Source organism: Bos javanicus, chromosome 5, assembly GCF_032452875.1.
Source record: "Bos javanicus breed banteng chromosome 5, ARS-OSU_banteng_1.0, whole genome shotgun sequence".
Lineage (NCBI taxonomy): Eukaryota > Metazoa > Chordata > Mammalia > Artiodactyla > Bovidae > Bos > Bos javanicus.
In genome coordinates, this window is record NC_083872.1 from 15,258,004 (window position 1) to 15,275,201 (window position 17,198).

Consider the following 17,198-nt stretch of genomic DNA (forward strand, 5'->3'; position numbering starts at 1 on the left):
GAACCACTTCCTCCATTAAAAAATAATTAAAATTATATTTTACAACTGTGTTTGCACAAATAGCTATATCAATCCTGACTATACAACCTAGATAGAAGGAAAAACGGTTATTAGGCTTTGCCTTCTTAACTCTTAGCATTTTAGTACTCTTACCCTGCCATCCTTCATTTAGTGTTTAAGAACTGTTTGTTTCATTTTTTAATTACCAAAATTTATTTTTAGAGCACTTTTAGGTTAACAGCAAAGCTGAGCAGAAAGTAGAGAAAGCACACATACCCCCAGTCCCCACACATGTACAATTTCCCTCACTGTAAATATCCCACACCAAAGCAGTATACTTTTATTTTTTGGCCATGGTGCACGGCATGTAGAATCTTCATTCCCTGACCAGAGATCAAACCTGTGCTCCCTGCATTGGAATCATGGAATCTTAACCACCGGACTGCCAGGGAAGTCCCAAAGCGGTATACTTTTTACAGTCAATGAACCTACACTGACACATATTTATCACCCAAACTCCGTAGATTTATATTAGAGTTTACTCTCAGTGTTTTACATTCTATGGGTTTTGAATGTGTTATGACATGTATCCACCATGTGGTAATGCGTAGAATCGTTTTATAGCCTTAACAATTCTCTGTGCTTTGCCCTTTCATCCCTCCCTCTACTTTAACCATTTGTTGTTGTTCATTTGCTCAGTCGTGTCCAGCTCTTTGCAACTCTTTGGACTGCAACACACCAGGCCTCCCTGTCCATCACCATGCCCTGGAGCTTGCTCAAACTCATGTCCATTGAGTCAGGGATGCCATCCAACCATCTCGTCCTCTATCATCCCCTTCTCCTCCTGCCTTCAATCTTTTCAGCATCAGAGTCTTTTCTTTTTTTTTTTTATTTGGTACTCAGTTTATTTTTTTAATACGAAACTGCCCAGTTGCCCAGCCTAATATAAAGCTGCTACGGAGTAATAGCCCCTTGCTCTTTGTTGCTCCCAGACCACTTCTTCTCCCTCTAAAGGTGGCTATGACCCAGCCTCCAATTATTGGGTGTCCCCCCCTTCTGTCTTAGAGCCCCTAGTTCTAATGAGTCGGCTCTTCACATCAGATGGCCAAAATATTGGAGTTTCAGCTTCAGCATCAGTCCTTCCAATGAATATTCAGGATTGATTTCCTTTAGGATAGACTGGTTTGATCTCTTTGCAGTCCAAGGGACTCTCAAGAGTCTTCTCCAGCATCACAGTTCAAAAAAATCAATTCTTTGGCACTCAGCCTTCAGGGTCCAACTCTCAAATCCATACATGACTACTGGAAAAACCGTAGTTTGACTAGATGGACCTTGTTGGCAAAGTGATGTCTCTGCTTTTTAACATGCTGTCTAGCTTAGTCATATCTTTGCTTCCAAGGAGCAAGCATCTTTTAATTTCATGGCTGCAGTCAACATCTGCAGTGATTTTGAAGCCCAAGAAAATAAAATCTGTCACCGTTTCCATTGTTTCCCCATCTATTTGCCATGAAATGATGGGATCATCATTTGCCATGAAATGATGGGATCAGATGCCATGATCTTCAGTTTTTGAATGTTGAGTTTTAAGCCAGCTATTTCACTCTTCTACCTCCATCTAGAGGTTCTTTAGTTCCTCTTTGCTTTCTGCCATAAACGTGTTGTCATCAGGATACCTGAGGTTACTGATTTTTCTCCTGGCAATCTTGATTCCAGCTTGTGCTTCATCCAGGCTGGCATTTTGCATGATGTGCTCTACATTTAAATTTAATAAGCAGGGTGGCTATATATTGCCATGATGCACTCCTTTCCCAACCAGTCCATTGTTGCTTCTTGACCTGCATACAGGTTGTTCAGGAGGCAGGTTAGGTGGTCTGGTATTTCCATCTCTTTAAGAATGTTCCACAATTTGTTGTGGTCTACACAGTCAAAGGCTTTAGCTTAGTTGATGAAGCAGAATTCTGTTTTTCTGGAATTCTCTTGCTTTTTCTGTGATCCAGTGGATGTTGTCAATTTGATATCTGGTTCCTCTGCCTTTTCTAAACCCAGCTTGAATATCTGGAAGTTCATGTACTGTTAAAGCCTAGCTTGGAGAATTCTGAGCATTTCTTTGCTTGCTTTAACCTCTTAAAGCAACCATTAATCTTGTTGTCTACATAGTTTTGCTTTTTTTCCAGAATGTAGAACAACTGGAATTATACAATATATGCCTTTTTCAGATCGGCTTTTTTCACTCAGTAATACGCATTTGCATTTCCTCTATGTTTGTTCATGGATGGATAGCTCATTTTTTTAATGCTAAATAATTTTATACTGTATGAATATATCACAGTTTATCTTTCAGTTCACCTACTGAAGGACATCTTGGTTGTTTCCAATTTTTGGCTGAAACAAATAAAACTGCTATAAACATATATGGGCAGGTTTTTGTATGGACATGCATTTTCAGTTCATCTGGATAAATACCAAGGAGACTGATTGCTAGATCAAAAATAAAGATGTTTAATTTGGTAAGAAACCACCAAACTATCTTCCAAAATGTCTCTCCCATTTTTCATTACCACCAGCACTTAATTAGAATTCCTGTTTCTCCACCTCCTCACCAGCATTTGGTGTTATCAGTATTTTGGATTGTGGACATTATACTAGGTAGGTAGCAGTATCTCATTGTTGTTATAATTTGCAATCCATTAATTAATGCTTGTTTGTCGTATTTATATATTTTGGTAAGATGTCTTTAATATGTTTGGCTCACTTTTAAACCAAGACATTCATTTTCTTATCATTGAGTTTTAAGCTTTTCTTTTTTGTATATTTTGGATAACAGTAATTTATCAGATGTGTCTTTTGCAAATATTTTCTCCCAGTGTATGACTTGTCATCGAATTGACAGTGTCCCTAGGTGTGGGAATTTTTAATTTTAATGAAGTTCAATTCATCAACAGATTTTTCATAGATATGCCTTTGGTATTGTATCTAAAAAGTCATCACCATACCCAAGGTCATCTGGATTTTATTAGATTTTTTTTTCTTATAGGAGTTTTAGGGTTTTGCACTTTGCTTTAAAGTCTGTGATCCATTTTGAGTTAATTTCTGTGAAGCTTAAGAGGTCTGCATCTGGACGTTTAGATTCTTTAATTTTTTTGCACAGGGGGATGCTCAGTTACTCTAGCACCAATAGTTGAAAAGTGTTATCTTTTCTCCATTATACTGACTATGTTGGTCTATTTCTGCATTCTCTATTCTGTTCCATCAATCTATTTGATTATTCTTTTGCCATTACTAAATTATCTTGATTACTGTAGCTTCATAGATTATTTTGAAGTCAGGTAGTGTTAGTCTTCCAAATTTTCTTCAAAACTAAGTTGGCTATCTCCCTCTTTTGCCTGTTTATATAACTTTCAAATCAATTTGTTGATATCCACAAAATATCTTGCTGATATTTTAATTAGATATGTTATATCTCTAGATCAAGTTGGGAAAAACTGACTTTTGACAATATTGAATCTTCTTATCCACAGATTTATTTTCCCATGGGACATCTTTCCATTTATGTAGGCTTCTTTGATATCTGTTGTCAGTGACTTATAATTTTCCTCAAAGGAACCGTTAGTGTTTTAGTAAGAAGTTTTACTCACTCAATAAGTTTAGTTTGCCCCTGTGACCATAAACAGCCTTGTGAAAAGAAGCCTACATGCTTTCTTGCGTAAAGCTTGGGAAGTACTTCGAAGTGGCTGGGTTTGGTAGACCGCTTTTGCTTTCTGACCTGTTTTTTCATAGCATTAATCTTTTAAATTGATAAAGGCTTTTGCTCATATTTTGGAGATTATTTATTATAATCCTTACCAAGATTCAAGGAGAAATATAATTTTGGAATTTCCAGATCATGAAATATTGAGTAATCACCACCCTTTTTGTTTTAACCCTATTTTCAGTATGTTTCATTGAGAAATGATCAGAATTCACACCTACTTCTGAAACAGACAGTAACTTTCAGTTACATTATCTTATTTTAGAAAGCGTGTACCTGATACTCTCTTTCTCATAATGCAGATTTTTATTTACTACTCCCAGCCCAAGTTTCCAGCTGCTTGAATTTACCATTTGTGGTTTAGAAGAAAATGATTAAATGTGTATCAAGAACTCTGAATCTTACTTGATACATGGCATGATATCATAATTTAAAAAAATAGAATTTTCTCTATAAAATCAATAACTTCAGAGATATATTCTCTGCTTATATTATTTAAATAATAGGCACATAAATTATTTTAGTTATAAACTCTCCTTTTCAAGATTATAATTTTTTCCTATTTTTAATAGGCATTCTCTACTTAAGATATTACCTGCTCTAAGGATCCTCAATGGTGAAATGCTAACCTCTCGTACAGAACGTCACACTGAAGGACACCATCAACTAGAATTAGAGCATTTCCTGGAACATTGTCAGTCCCAAATTAGAGAATTTAACTTACTAAGTGAAAAATATATTACTGGTGACAGGTAAGACTGATATCATCTTGTTGTAATTAAAAGATATAATGCAATTTATACACAGCATTTAAAATTTTTCTGATCAATACAGTACTACCTTTTTGGACTTTTACAGTGTGTTTTAGGAATATTTTCCTCTTTAAAAAATACATCTATGAGTATCATCTTTTATTATTTGAAATGTATTAATCTGTATTTTGAGCATATATTAAAAGCTAAAATTAGATCAAAATAAATGAAAGCATGAAGATAGCTTCACACCAATATACACTCATTCATTTGTTCATTCAATTATTCAGTCATACATTTAGTCATCAATTATTGATGGACAAGACACATAAGAAGTTAAGTATTACATTTTGGCCTGAAAGAATTCATGATTTCATTAAGAGAAAATTAGCTAAATAAGTCATTACAATGCAACAAGTCAAGTTTTATAAAACATATAATATTTATTATATATCTATTATATAAAGAATAATATTACACATATTTTTATGTATTACGTTATGGGTGCATAGTGGAGAAAAGCAGTCAAGACATGCACATATTCAGAGGACAGAGGCTGAGAACAGAGTCCTAAAAATATATCAAAGAAAAAGAACTTCCTATCCCCCACCCTGAATTCTGAATTCAGTTCAGTTCAGTCACTCAGTTGCGTCTGACTCTTTGTGACCCCATGGACTGCAGCATGCCAGGCTTCTCTGTCCATTACCAACTTCTGGAGCTTACTCAGACTCATGTGAATCAAGTCGGTGATGCCATCAACCATCTCATCCTCTGTCATCCCCTTCTCCTCCTGCCTTCAATCTTTCCCAGCATCAGGGTCTTTTCCACTGAGTCAGTTCTTTGCATCAGGTGGCCAAAGTATTGGAGTTTCAGCTTCAGCATCAGTCTTTCCAATGAATATTCAGGACTGATTTCCTTTAGGATGGACTAGTTTGATCTCCTTGCAGTCCAAGGGACTGTCAAGAGTCATCTCCAACACTGTAGTTCAAAAGCATCAATTCTTCGGCGCTCAGCTTTCTTTATAGTCCAACTCTGACAATCATACGTGACTCCTGGAAAAACCATAGCTTTGCCTAAACATACCTTTGTTGGCAAAGTAATGTCTCTTCTTTTTAATATGCTGCCTAGGTTGGTCATAACTTTTCTTCCAAGGACGAGGCATCTTTTAATTTCATGGCTGCAGTCACCATCTGCAGTGATTTTGGAGCCCCTCAAAGTCTGCCACTGTTTCCATTGTTTCCCCATCTATTTGCCATGAAGGGATGAGGCCAAATTCATGATACATGAATCCTGAATGTATTACTATAAATGAATTACAATTTATATATTAAAACTTTATTTTATAATTTATACTACTCCAAAAAACACAAATGAAAAAGAAAAATTATTTTATATTTTCATATGATGTCTGCATTATAAATGGAACAATGATATGTGCTTCCAAATGTCTAAACTTAATTACTAAATTACATATTAAATTTTTGCTATTTATACTGTCGTACTGCTCATCCTATGTAAGAGTTGGTTTTTTCTATTTAAATGGTTTTTTAAAATATAGTCTAATCAGATTATAAACATATCTTACAGCTTTAAAAATAATTCCAATTGTTATGGATAGTTTACTTTGAATAAATAGCTTATTTTACATTTGTATTTTTGTAAACCTAAATTGATATCTCCTTGTGTATTTATGGTAACCTACGATTTTTATGTAAAAATGACTCTTAACCCTCGTGTTGAAATTTAGATTTACAGTTATTTTTAAGAATTTATTGCTATTGCAATTAAGTGTCACTTTAGAATTGGAAATTGACCATTTTTATGTTAAATCATAAATGGTGGTGAATTCAGCACTTAGCCATAAACAGTTGACATCCAATATTGAAGTGAACTTTTTCTGCATTATTCACCAACAAAAAGGATATATTATTAACATATATTAGAGGAATCTATGCTAATGTCTCCATTTGTAAACATAGAAAGTGTCTATCTCTACATTTTAGGAAATATAACTTTCATTTCATTTGGAATACTTAAATCCAACAATTATTCAGGAGAATCATAGGCATTTATGTCTTAAAGTATTTGAATTATCTTTGCAATATTTTTTCCAGAGAAAAATGGAAATAAAAACTTTCCCATAATGTAAGTTATTTGTTTAATTGTCCAATACAAATATTTTGCATGGCAAAAGTCAGTGTACAAAGTACTTTTAATCTTGTTTCATAAATAACATCTCCAAATTTAGGCAGCCATGATTTCTCATGTTTATGGCAGTAAAAGCATGGATTTTTCTCATTCACTTGTACCAAAAATACCTAGGATAAAAGTGATTCTAAAACTTCCAGATGTTTTGTCTGGATTAATGGATTGAGATTAACTACAGAAATATTTTCACTTTTTGTGTGTAATGAGATCAGTTTTTACAAAAACAATTAGAAATCAAGTTTTAATGAATTTTGTAGTAAAATTTAATATTCATGTCAGGCCACATAGGGATATTTTCAAAATCTGTACAGGTGTAACCATTTGCTGATATAATTCTTTTTATTAAATGTCCTCATTATTTATTTGCTTAGAAATATATTCACCTTGGATGTTGCACAAAATCTCTGCTATTATTTTAAGAAATTGATGACACTTAGTAATGAATGTCGATGTGTGCATGAACATGGGGATGTAAGTATGACCAGGAGAGGTGAATCAGAAGCCCAGCAGAATCATTTGCCTCCTACACACAGTGATAGCAAACAGCAAAATAGAGTTCTTTACTCTTCTGCAAATGAATATAAACTGAACTCACCAGATATTTCTGAGAAATGGATGGACTCTGGCTCTAGTCATTCCTCATCAACCAACCCCTCCTTATGTGAAGATACAAAAGAAAGAAATCAGGAAGAAATAGTAGACCAGAAAAGAGAAGACAGCAAGACAAGTAGTTTCCCCAGCAAAAGAATACCATTCATTGAAACGGTAAGGACAAGGTTTCTACTGGAGAACTGCCAGAATACTGAACATCACGAAAAAATGTAAGTTTTATAGATCATTTTTCTTTTACCATTATGTTTTATTGTTTTTATGGATAATGATAATTTGGTAAAGGATTTAAATCCTATCATATTTCATGTTCATTTCCTTATGTTTTATGATATGCACAGATTATTAAATACAGTACAGATTAATTTGGTTGAATTTTGGCAGGTTCTTATTTAATCAACTAGTATTATTTAATTTAAGATGAGTAACTGTGAAATTATTTTTTCTGCCTTCTAATCTCTAAATAATTAAAAAGAACTTTTAATAAGAAATAAAGCAATCTCATTATTCTTAAAATACTGTAAAGACCTCTCATATGAGGGTCTTAGGATATACTTCCAGGGAAGGTCAGAAAATCCTTCCTGCACAGGCCTTTTCTCAAATCCCTTGAGCTTAAAATAGTCCCTGGTAGCTCAGTTGGTAAAGAATCCACATACAGTGCAGGAGACCCCAGTTCAATTCCTGGGTCAGGAAGATCCACTGGAGAAGGGATAGGCTACCCACTCCAGTATTCTTGGGCTTCCTTGTGGCTCAGCTGGTAAAGAATCCACCTGCTCTGCAGGAGACCTGGATTTGATCCCTGGACTGGGAAGAGTCCCTGGAGAAGGGAAAGGCTACCCACTCCAGTATTCTGGCCTGGAGAATGCTATGGACTGTATAGTCCATGGGGTCACAAAGGGTCGGAAAATGACTGAGCGACTTTCACTTTCACTAAAATATTCAGCATGCCAAATATATTGGTATGTTTTGGGGTAGTTTTAGCCAGGGTACCCTAGACATTACTTGATTGAATCCTGTTAGCTCTAAACACTCCAGACATTGTCTATTAAAATTTCAGATAAACAACATTGAGCTGTTTATTCATGGTAAATAAAATTGCCAAATAATAATAAGAAAGGATGAGGAACTGAAAATATAGACAAACCAAAGACCAAAGAATAAAGGGAAAAGAAAATGTATGCCCACTTGCTGAACCTTGCCATTCAGTGTTTCAAGGAGATTCATCATCAGTTGTGCTGTTGTTTCCTAAGCATAATTTTCATATGTTCCTGTGCTTAGGGCATTGTTAGCATCATTGTTTTTACTAAAAAAAAAATATGATGCTGATGATAGTAATAATATGAGCTGCTTTTCCCAACATGGAGACCACCTAATAACATTCAGGAAGCCCTAAGTCAGCTTCTTTACCTTTTCCTGCTTTCTGTGTGGTGAAAAGCAGTCCCAGTGTTAGTGTTCGGAGAAGGCAATGGCACCCCACTCCAGTACTCTTGCCTGGAAAATCCCATGGACGGAGGAGCCTGGTGGGCTGCAGTCCATGGGGTTGCTGAGGGTCGGACACGACTGAGCAACTTCACTTTCACTTTTCACTTTCATGCATTGGAGAAGGAAATGGCACCCCACTCCAGTACTCTTGCCTGGAGAATCCCAGGGACGGGGGAGCCTGGTGGGCTGCCGTCTATGGGGTCACACAGAGTCGGACACGACTGAAGTGACTTAGCATAGCATAGTGTTAGTGTTACTGAGGAAAATATTCCTCACATACCTTTTTATTTTCTTCCTTGGGAAATTTTAAAGATAGTGGGCTGAGGAATTCAAGCGCTAAATGACTGGTTAGCTTTATAAGAAACTCAGGATTATGGTCTGTGAAACTTGCATGTATCTGTAGAGAAATATAAGGCACTGTCTCAGGTTAAATGTATTTTCTTACTAATCTTGCAACCTTTTGTTTTAAACAACTTTTCATTCTTTACCAGTTATACATTGCAAATATGTTTTCAGATATTTTTTTCTTTATCACCTCAATATGGATTATTATTATTGTGCCTTAAAAGTCCTGAACTCATTTTTTAATCTTTTTTAAAATTGTTTTATGTTGGAGCATATTTAATTAACAGTGTTGTGTTAGTTCAGGTGTACAGTAAAGTGATTCAGTTATACACATACATATATCTACTCTTTTTCAAATTTGTTAGCTCACTTTTGTCCAAAAGATGAAGGAATGAATTAATGGCTGAATGATCAAATGTGAATTAATTCCATAGCAAAATTTACTAAGTTCTATTTACCCTGGTATTTTTGCCTGGAAAACTCCACGGACAGCGGAGGCTGGCAGGCTATCATCCATGGGATCACGAAGAGTCAGACTGAGTACGCAAGAGCACCATTTACCCTAGAAGGAGGAAATGTTTTGTTGAAACATGGTTTTTCTTTGTATAATGAGTATGAGTAATTTATCTTAAGGCAGAAAGTTTTATCCACTAATTTAAATTCATAGAAAAATAGATCGAAGACTTCCACAGGCTTTACATAAAATGGTGGTGATGCTGATAACAATATTCATAACAACAGAAAATGATTACCTCGTTCCATATTTCATGTATGCTGAGTTGCTTCATTTGTGCCCGACTCTTTATGACCCTATGGGCCGTAGCCCACCAGGCTCTTCTGCCCATGGGGATTCTTCAGGCAAGAGTAATGGAGTGAGTTGCCATGTCCTCCTCCAGTGCATCTTCCTGACCCAGGGATCAAATCCACATTTCTTAAGTTTCCTGCATCGGCAGGTGGATTCTTTACCACAAGCATCACCTCAGAAGCCATCATTTCTGGCAGTTTATTGCTTAATTCCACTTTGCCTTAAACTGACTTTTTTTGAAATGAAAAAATTTCTTTGGGCTCTGCAATTATAAAATTATTGAAAACTGTTCCAAGGCAGCCTGAGAAAGTGAATGTGCATCAGTCACTTCTCCTTTATATGTCTTTTAAAACTGAACTCAAGGGTCTGAAAAGCAATTAAGATAATAGTTAGCACTTTGACTGTACCATGTACCATGATAGTATTTCTGCAGTAATCTGTGTGGGAAAAAGCATATCCAATGATGAAACATTAAATGATTAAGCAAACTGAGAACCCAATTACAGTCAACCTACATTGCTATTAAATTTTTGCTATTGTTGCTGGGCAGCTTATGGGGATATGGGGAAAACAGTGTTGATTGATGGAATGCCAGATAATAGCCGATAGATGTAGACTGGAAAAATGTTAGAATTTACTACTGGGCTTGTAAGAGAATGATTTATGTATCTGTCCACGGGCAGGGAGGAAAATGAAGCTCACAAAGACCTGATGAGTCCTTTCTCTGAAAATGAAGGAGGGTCCTACTTCCTCTCAAAACCTGATTTCCCCTCTGTGAACAAGATCCCATCCTCTCTTGCCAACTCAACACTGACTCCTACCTTTGTTCCCCTCTTTGCATCATCACATTTCCCCCCTTACTACTGCCTCAAATCCCCACTATCATACAAAGTCTCGGTAATATCATCCTCCTTAAAAGAAACAAAAATCCCTAGGACTCATATCACTAAGTTACTGGCCCATTTCTCTCCTTCAGATTTGAAGGTGTCCATATTATTTTTACTTCTATGACTACAGTTAAATAAAAGAGCAGGTCTTATTTTAAAATAATACTTTATATAGTCTAATTTACAAATAAATATAGCTTATGAGGATCTCTTATCTGCAGCTGTATATTATGGATACTAAAAATAATTTTTTCTTCTCTTAATAGTATGGCAGCTATGGTAATCCAGGCATACTGGCGTGGTTATATTGTGCGCAGGCAGATTCATTTCTCTGCAAAGCTACACCCTGCTACAATAGGACCCCTGACATCCAAGCCAAATTCTTGCATTGAAAACCAAACTATTTTAAAGAAAGAAAAAGTTAAAAATACCGTGAATATCCAAGAACAGAAGGAGAAGGCTGCTATTCTTATTCAGGTTAGTTTTAGTCTTTGGGTGAAACAGTTAATCTTGAGAGATGTGTTAGTTTTCTTTCACTGGGTTATTCTGTATAACAGGCAATCCCTGAATCATAGCAATTTACAAATACCTTGATTTATTTCTTACTCGTGTGACATGTACGCTGCAGGTGCCTTCAGGTTGACTGTACTTCTACTTGGTATCTAGGCTGAAGGAGTAAGTCTGTAATTTGTAAATTCTTATGGTCAAGCTGAACCACACAATCGTATTAAAACTTATGCTCCGATCTGGCATTTGTCACATATGCTAACATTTGATTAGTTGAAGCAGTCTCTCTTGGCCTCATCTAGAGCTATTTCTAGAAGCATGTTTCAGTTCAGTTCGTTTGCTCAATCCTGCCTGACTCTTTGCGACCCCATGGACTGCAGCACGCCAGGCCTCCCTGTCCATCACCAACTCCTGGAGTTTACCCAAACTCATGTCCATTGAGTCAGTGATGCCATCCAGCCATCTCATCCTCTGTTGTCCCCTTCTCCTCCTGCCTTCAATCTTTCTCAGCATCAGAGTCTTTTCCAGTGAGTCAGCTCTTCACATCAGGTGGCCAAAGTATTGGAGTTTCAGCTTCAACATTAATCCTTCCAATGAATATTAAGGACTGATTTCCTTTAGGATGGACTGGTTGGATCTCCTTGCAGTCCAAGGGATCTCAGGAGTCTTCTCCAACAGCACAGTTCAAAACATCAATTCGTCACTGCTCAGGTTTCTTTATAGTCCAACTCTCACATCCATACATGACTACTGGAAAAACCATAGCCTTGACTAGATGGAGCTTTGTTGGCAAAGTAATGTCTCTGCTTTTTAATATGCTGTCTAGTTTGGTCATAACTTTTCTTCCAAGGAGTAAGTATCTCTTTATTTCATGGCTGCAGTCACCATCTGCAGTGATTTTGGAGCACCGCCCCCCCCCCCCCATAAAAAACAGTCTGTCATTGTTTCCGCTGTTTCCCCATCTATTTTCCATAGAGTGATGGGACTGGATGCTATGGTCTTTGTTTTCTGAACATTGAGCTTTAGGCCACCTTTTTCACTCTCCTCTTTCACTTTCATCAAAAGGCTCTTTAGTTCTTCTTCACTTTCTGCCATAAGGGTGGTGTCATCTGCATATCCGAGGTTATTGATATTTCTCCCAGCAATCTTGATTCCAGCTTGTGCTTCATCCAGCCCAGCATTTCTCATGATATACTCTGCATATAAGTTAAATAAGCACAGTGATAGTATACAGCCCTGATGTACTCCTTTTCCTATTTGGAACCAGTTTGTTGTTCCATGTCCAGTTGGATGCAGTCTCAAAAACGACAGAATGATCTCTGTTCATCTCCAAGCAAACCATTCAATATCACGGTAATCCAAGTCTATGCCCCAACCAGTAATGCTGAAGAAGCTGAAATTGAACATTTCTGTGAAGACCTACAAGACCTTCTAGAATTAACACCCAAAAAAGATGTCCATTTCATTATAGGAGCCTAGAATGCAAAAGTAGGCAGTCAAGAAACATTTGGAGTAACAGGCAAATTTGGCCTTGGAGTACAGAATGAAGCAGGGCAAAGGCCAATAGAGTTCTGCCAAGAGAATATACTGATCATAGCAAACACCCTCTTCCAACAACACATGAAAAGACTGTACACATAGACATCACCAGATGGTCAACACTGAAATCAGATTAATTATATTCTTTGCAGTCAAAGATGGAGAAGCTCTTACAGTCAGCAAAAACAAGACCGGGAGCTGACTGTGGCTCAGATCAGGAACTCCTTATTGCCAAATTCAGACTTAAATTGAAGAAAGTAGGGAAAACCACTAGACCATTCAGGTATGACCTAAATCAAATCTCTTATGATTATACAGTGGAGTTGAGAAATAGATATAAGGGACTAGATCTTATAGATAGAGTGCCTGAGGAACTATGGACGGAGGCTCATGACACTGACAGGAGACAGGGAGAAAGACCATCCCCAAGAAAAAGAAATGGAAAAAATGAAAATGTCTGTCTGATGAGGCCTTACAAATAGTTGTGAAAAGAAGAGAAGTGAAAAGCAAAGGAGAAAAAGAAAGGTATACCCATTTGAATGCAGAGTTCCAAAGAATAATAAGAAGAGATAAGAAAACCTTCCTCAGCAATCAGTGCAAAGAAATAGAGGAAAACAATAGAATGGGAAAGTCTAGAGATCTCTTCAAGAAACTTAGAGTACCAAGAGAACATTCCATGCAGAGATGAGCTCAATAAAGGACAGAAATGGTATGGCCCTAACAGAAGCAGAAAATATTAAGAAGAGGTGGCCTGAATACACACAAGATCTGTATAAAAAAGATCGTCATGATCCAGGTAATCACAATGGTGTGATCACTCACCTAGAGCCAGACATCCTGAAATGTGAAGTCAAGTGGGCCTTAGGAAGCATCACTACAAACAAAGTTAGTGGATTTGATAGAATTCCAGTTGAGCTATTTCTCTTTTTTTTTTTTAATTTATTTATTTTAATTGGAGGCTAATTACTTTACAATATTGTATTGGTTTTGCCATACATCAACATGAATCCGCCACAGGTATACACGTGTTCCCCATCCTGAACCCCCTCCCTCCTCCCTCCCCATACCATCCCTCTGGGTCATCCCAGTGCACCAGCCCCGAGCATCCTGTATCCTGCATCGAACCTGGACTGGCTATTCATTTCTTGTATGATATTATACATGTTTCAATGACATTTTCCCAAATCATCCCACCCTCTCCCTCTCCTACAGAGTCCAAAAGACTGTTCTATACATCTGTGTTTCTTTTGCTGTCTTGCACACAGGGTTATTGTTACATCTTTCTAAATTCCATATATATGCATTAGTATATTGTATTGGTGTTTTTCTTCTGGCTTACTTCACTCTGTATAATAGGCTCCAGTTTCATCCACCTCATTAGAACTGATTCAAATGTATTCTTTTTAATGGCTGGGTAATACTCCGTTGTATATATGTACCACAGCTTTCTTATCCATTCATCTACTGATGGACATCTAGGTAACTGCCTTATGACCCAGCAATCCTACTGCTGGGCATACACACCGAGGAAACCAGAATTGAATGAGACATGTGTACTCCAGTGTTCATTGCAGCACTGTTTGTAATAGCCAGGACATGGAAGCAACCAGTTGAGCTATTTCAAATCCTAAAAAATGATGCTGTTACAGTGCTGCAGTCAATATGCTAGAAAATTTGGAAAACTCAGCAGTGGCCACAGGACTGGAAAGGTCAGTTTTCATTCCAATCCCAAAGAAAGGCAATGCCAAAGAATGCTCAAACTACCGCACAATTGCACTCATCTTACATGCTAGTAAAATAATGTTCAAAATTCTCCAAGCCAGGCTTCAGCAACACGTGAACCATAAACTACCAAATGTTGTTCAAGCTGGTTTTATAAAAGGCAAAGGAACCTGAGATCAAATTGCCAGCATCCATTGGATCATCAAAAAAGCATGAGCGTTCCAGAAAAACATCTATTTCTGCTTTATTGACTATGCCAAAGCCTTTGACTGTGTGGATCACATTAAACTGTGGACAACTCTGAAAGAGATGGGAATACCAGACCGCCTGACGTGCCTCTTGATAAATCTGTGTGCAGGTCAGGAAGCAACAGTTAGAACTGGACAAGGAACAACAGAAGCATGTAACAATCTACTAAAATAATTGTTGTGTGTGTGCTCAGTCACTAAGTCGTGTCTGACTCTTTGCGACCCCATAGACTGTAGTCTGCCAGGCTCCTCTGTCCATGGGATTCGCCAAGCAAAAATACTGGAGTGGGATGCCATTTCCTCCTCCAGGGGATCTTCCTGACCCAGGGATGGAATCTGCATCTCTGGCGTCTCTTGCATTGGTAGGTGGATTCTGTACCACTGAGCCACCTGGGAGGCCCATCTTAATTGGGAAAATCTTTTAAACACTCATTTAACTTAAAAATTCAGAACCTCACCAAGACCAGATTTCAAAATGAAGTTCAATCTGATCACATTCATCCTTTATGTATTCACTCATCAAATAGATTTTAGAACATCCTGTTGTGAAGCATTGTTTTAGGTTTAAGAAATACAACTAGGGTATGAAACGAGTCGCCAGTCCAGGTTCAATGCACGATACTGGATGCTTGGGGCTGGTGCACTGGGACGACCCAGAGGGAGGGTATAGGGAGGGAGGAGGGAGGAGGGTTCAGGATGGGGAACACAGGTATACCTGTGGTGGATTCATTTCGATATTTGGCAAAACTAATACAATATTGTAAAGTTTAAAAATAAAAAAAATAAAAAAAAAAAAGAAATACAACTAGGAACAAAGCATACAAGATCTCTTCCCTCTTAGAGTTTGTGTCCTGGTGGAAAAGAACAACAAATTAAATATATAAAATAAAGTCTGGAAATTTATGGTGCTGCACCTCAATTGAATGCTAATAACTAAAAAATGTAATGGTTCCCTTTATTCACTCATTTAGTTAAATATTACTTGGCACAAAAATTTTACTAGCTTATATCCTGCTGGGATGTGCAGATAAGTAAGATAAGTGTATTAGACAGTGATAAGTACTAAGGGGAAAATAAATCAGGGAAGCAGGATAGGAGTTTCTAAGGAAAATTAATCATTTTAGACAGAATAGATGTGGAAGACCAGAAAAGGTGACAGTGCAGCAAGAGATAAACCATTAGGTATGTAGGCGAAGAGTATTTCAGGCAGAGAAACATCAGATGCCAAGACATTGTTCTGGGAGCATACTCACAGTGTTCATAGAGCAGGAGGAAGCACTGTGATGGCAGAGAGGTGAAGGGAGAAGAGTAGGACTCATGAATCGTAAATCATTGTAAAGACTTTGGCTTTTACTCTGAATGACATGGGAAGATATTAAAGGAATCTGACCAGAGGACTCACGTGACCTGTTACTTAGGTTGTGATAATACTCTAGGAAGGCTATAGTGGAAGCAGCGAAATCAGGCAGCTATTGCAGTAATCCAAATAGTAGATAATGGTGGCATGGACCAGAGCAGTGCAGAAGTGGTGAGAAAGTCGCATTCCAGAATATATGTTGATTTATATTGAGGTGCAAAGTATATATATACTTTGAAGGTAGACCTAGCGATATTAGTATATGGGGATGTGATTTTGAAAGACAGGGAGGAGTTAGAGATGCCTACAAGGTATTGGCATAAGCAACTGAAAAAAAAATAGCCTTATAACTAAGTTGCTGGTTTTCATTATTAAAGGCATAGTTTTTGAATTGTCTTTGCTATAGTACTAATGAATACATTTAGTATTTTAGTTGACTTAATTTTTCTGGGCTGCATTCCTCATGGCAATGTATAGACGAAGCTGTTGCTGATGCCTGAATGGCTTGGGAGGGGAGGAAGTGCAATGGATTCGAGGAAACTCTGAGGGAAAGAAATGAACCTCAGTTATGGTCTCAGAATATTGTTCTGTTGCATGAGGAATGAAAATGTCATGCACTGGGACGACCCAGAGGGATGGTATGGGGAGGGAGGAGGGAGGAGGGTTCAGGATGGGGAACACATGTATAATTTTTTTTTAATTAAAATTGAAAAAAAAAAAAGAAAATGTCATGCAGTTCAAACTTCCTCCTCTCATCAGTGGATGAGCAATACATTTTTCAACATTGATGGTGAATGTTTGCTTCATTCTATTCAATAAAGTAAAGTTCATTATTTGATGAAACAGTCTAGCTCAGTGACTACATCTGCTGAATGTCCTTCTGTTAAGTTTGTGTCTGTAACAGAAGTAAGCATAATTCAGTCTTTCTTTGCAACTTAGAATAAGTCTCTCCTGATTTACATCATGGTACTTAAAATCGCTGAAGTCAA

At 37.2% G+C, this 17,198-nt stretch overlaps 1 protein-coding gene across 5 annotated transcripts in view; it reads left to right on the forward strand.

Moving 5' to 3' along the window:
- LRRIQ1 (leucine rich repeats and IQ motif containing 1) overlaps positions 1-17,198 on the forward strand; it is a 223,193-nt gene that overhangs the window by 95,436 nt on the left and 110,559 nt on the right. For all 5 annotated transcript variants that reach the window (XM_061415659.1, XM_061415661.1, XM_061415660.1 and 2 more), the window contains 3 exons: positions 4,321-4,500; positions 7,080-7,529; positions 11,103-11,313. In XM_061415659.1, coding sequence (XP_061271643.1) covers positions 4,321-4,500; positions 7,080-7,529; positions 11,103-11,313 — 841 coding nt within the window. The remainder of the gene's footprint in view (positions 1-4,320; positions 4,501-7,079; positions 7,530-11,102; positions 11,314-17,198) is intronic.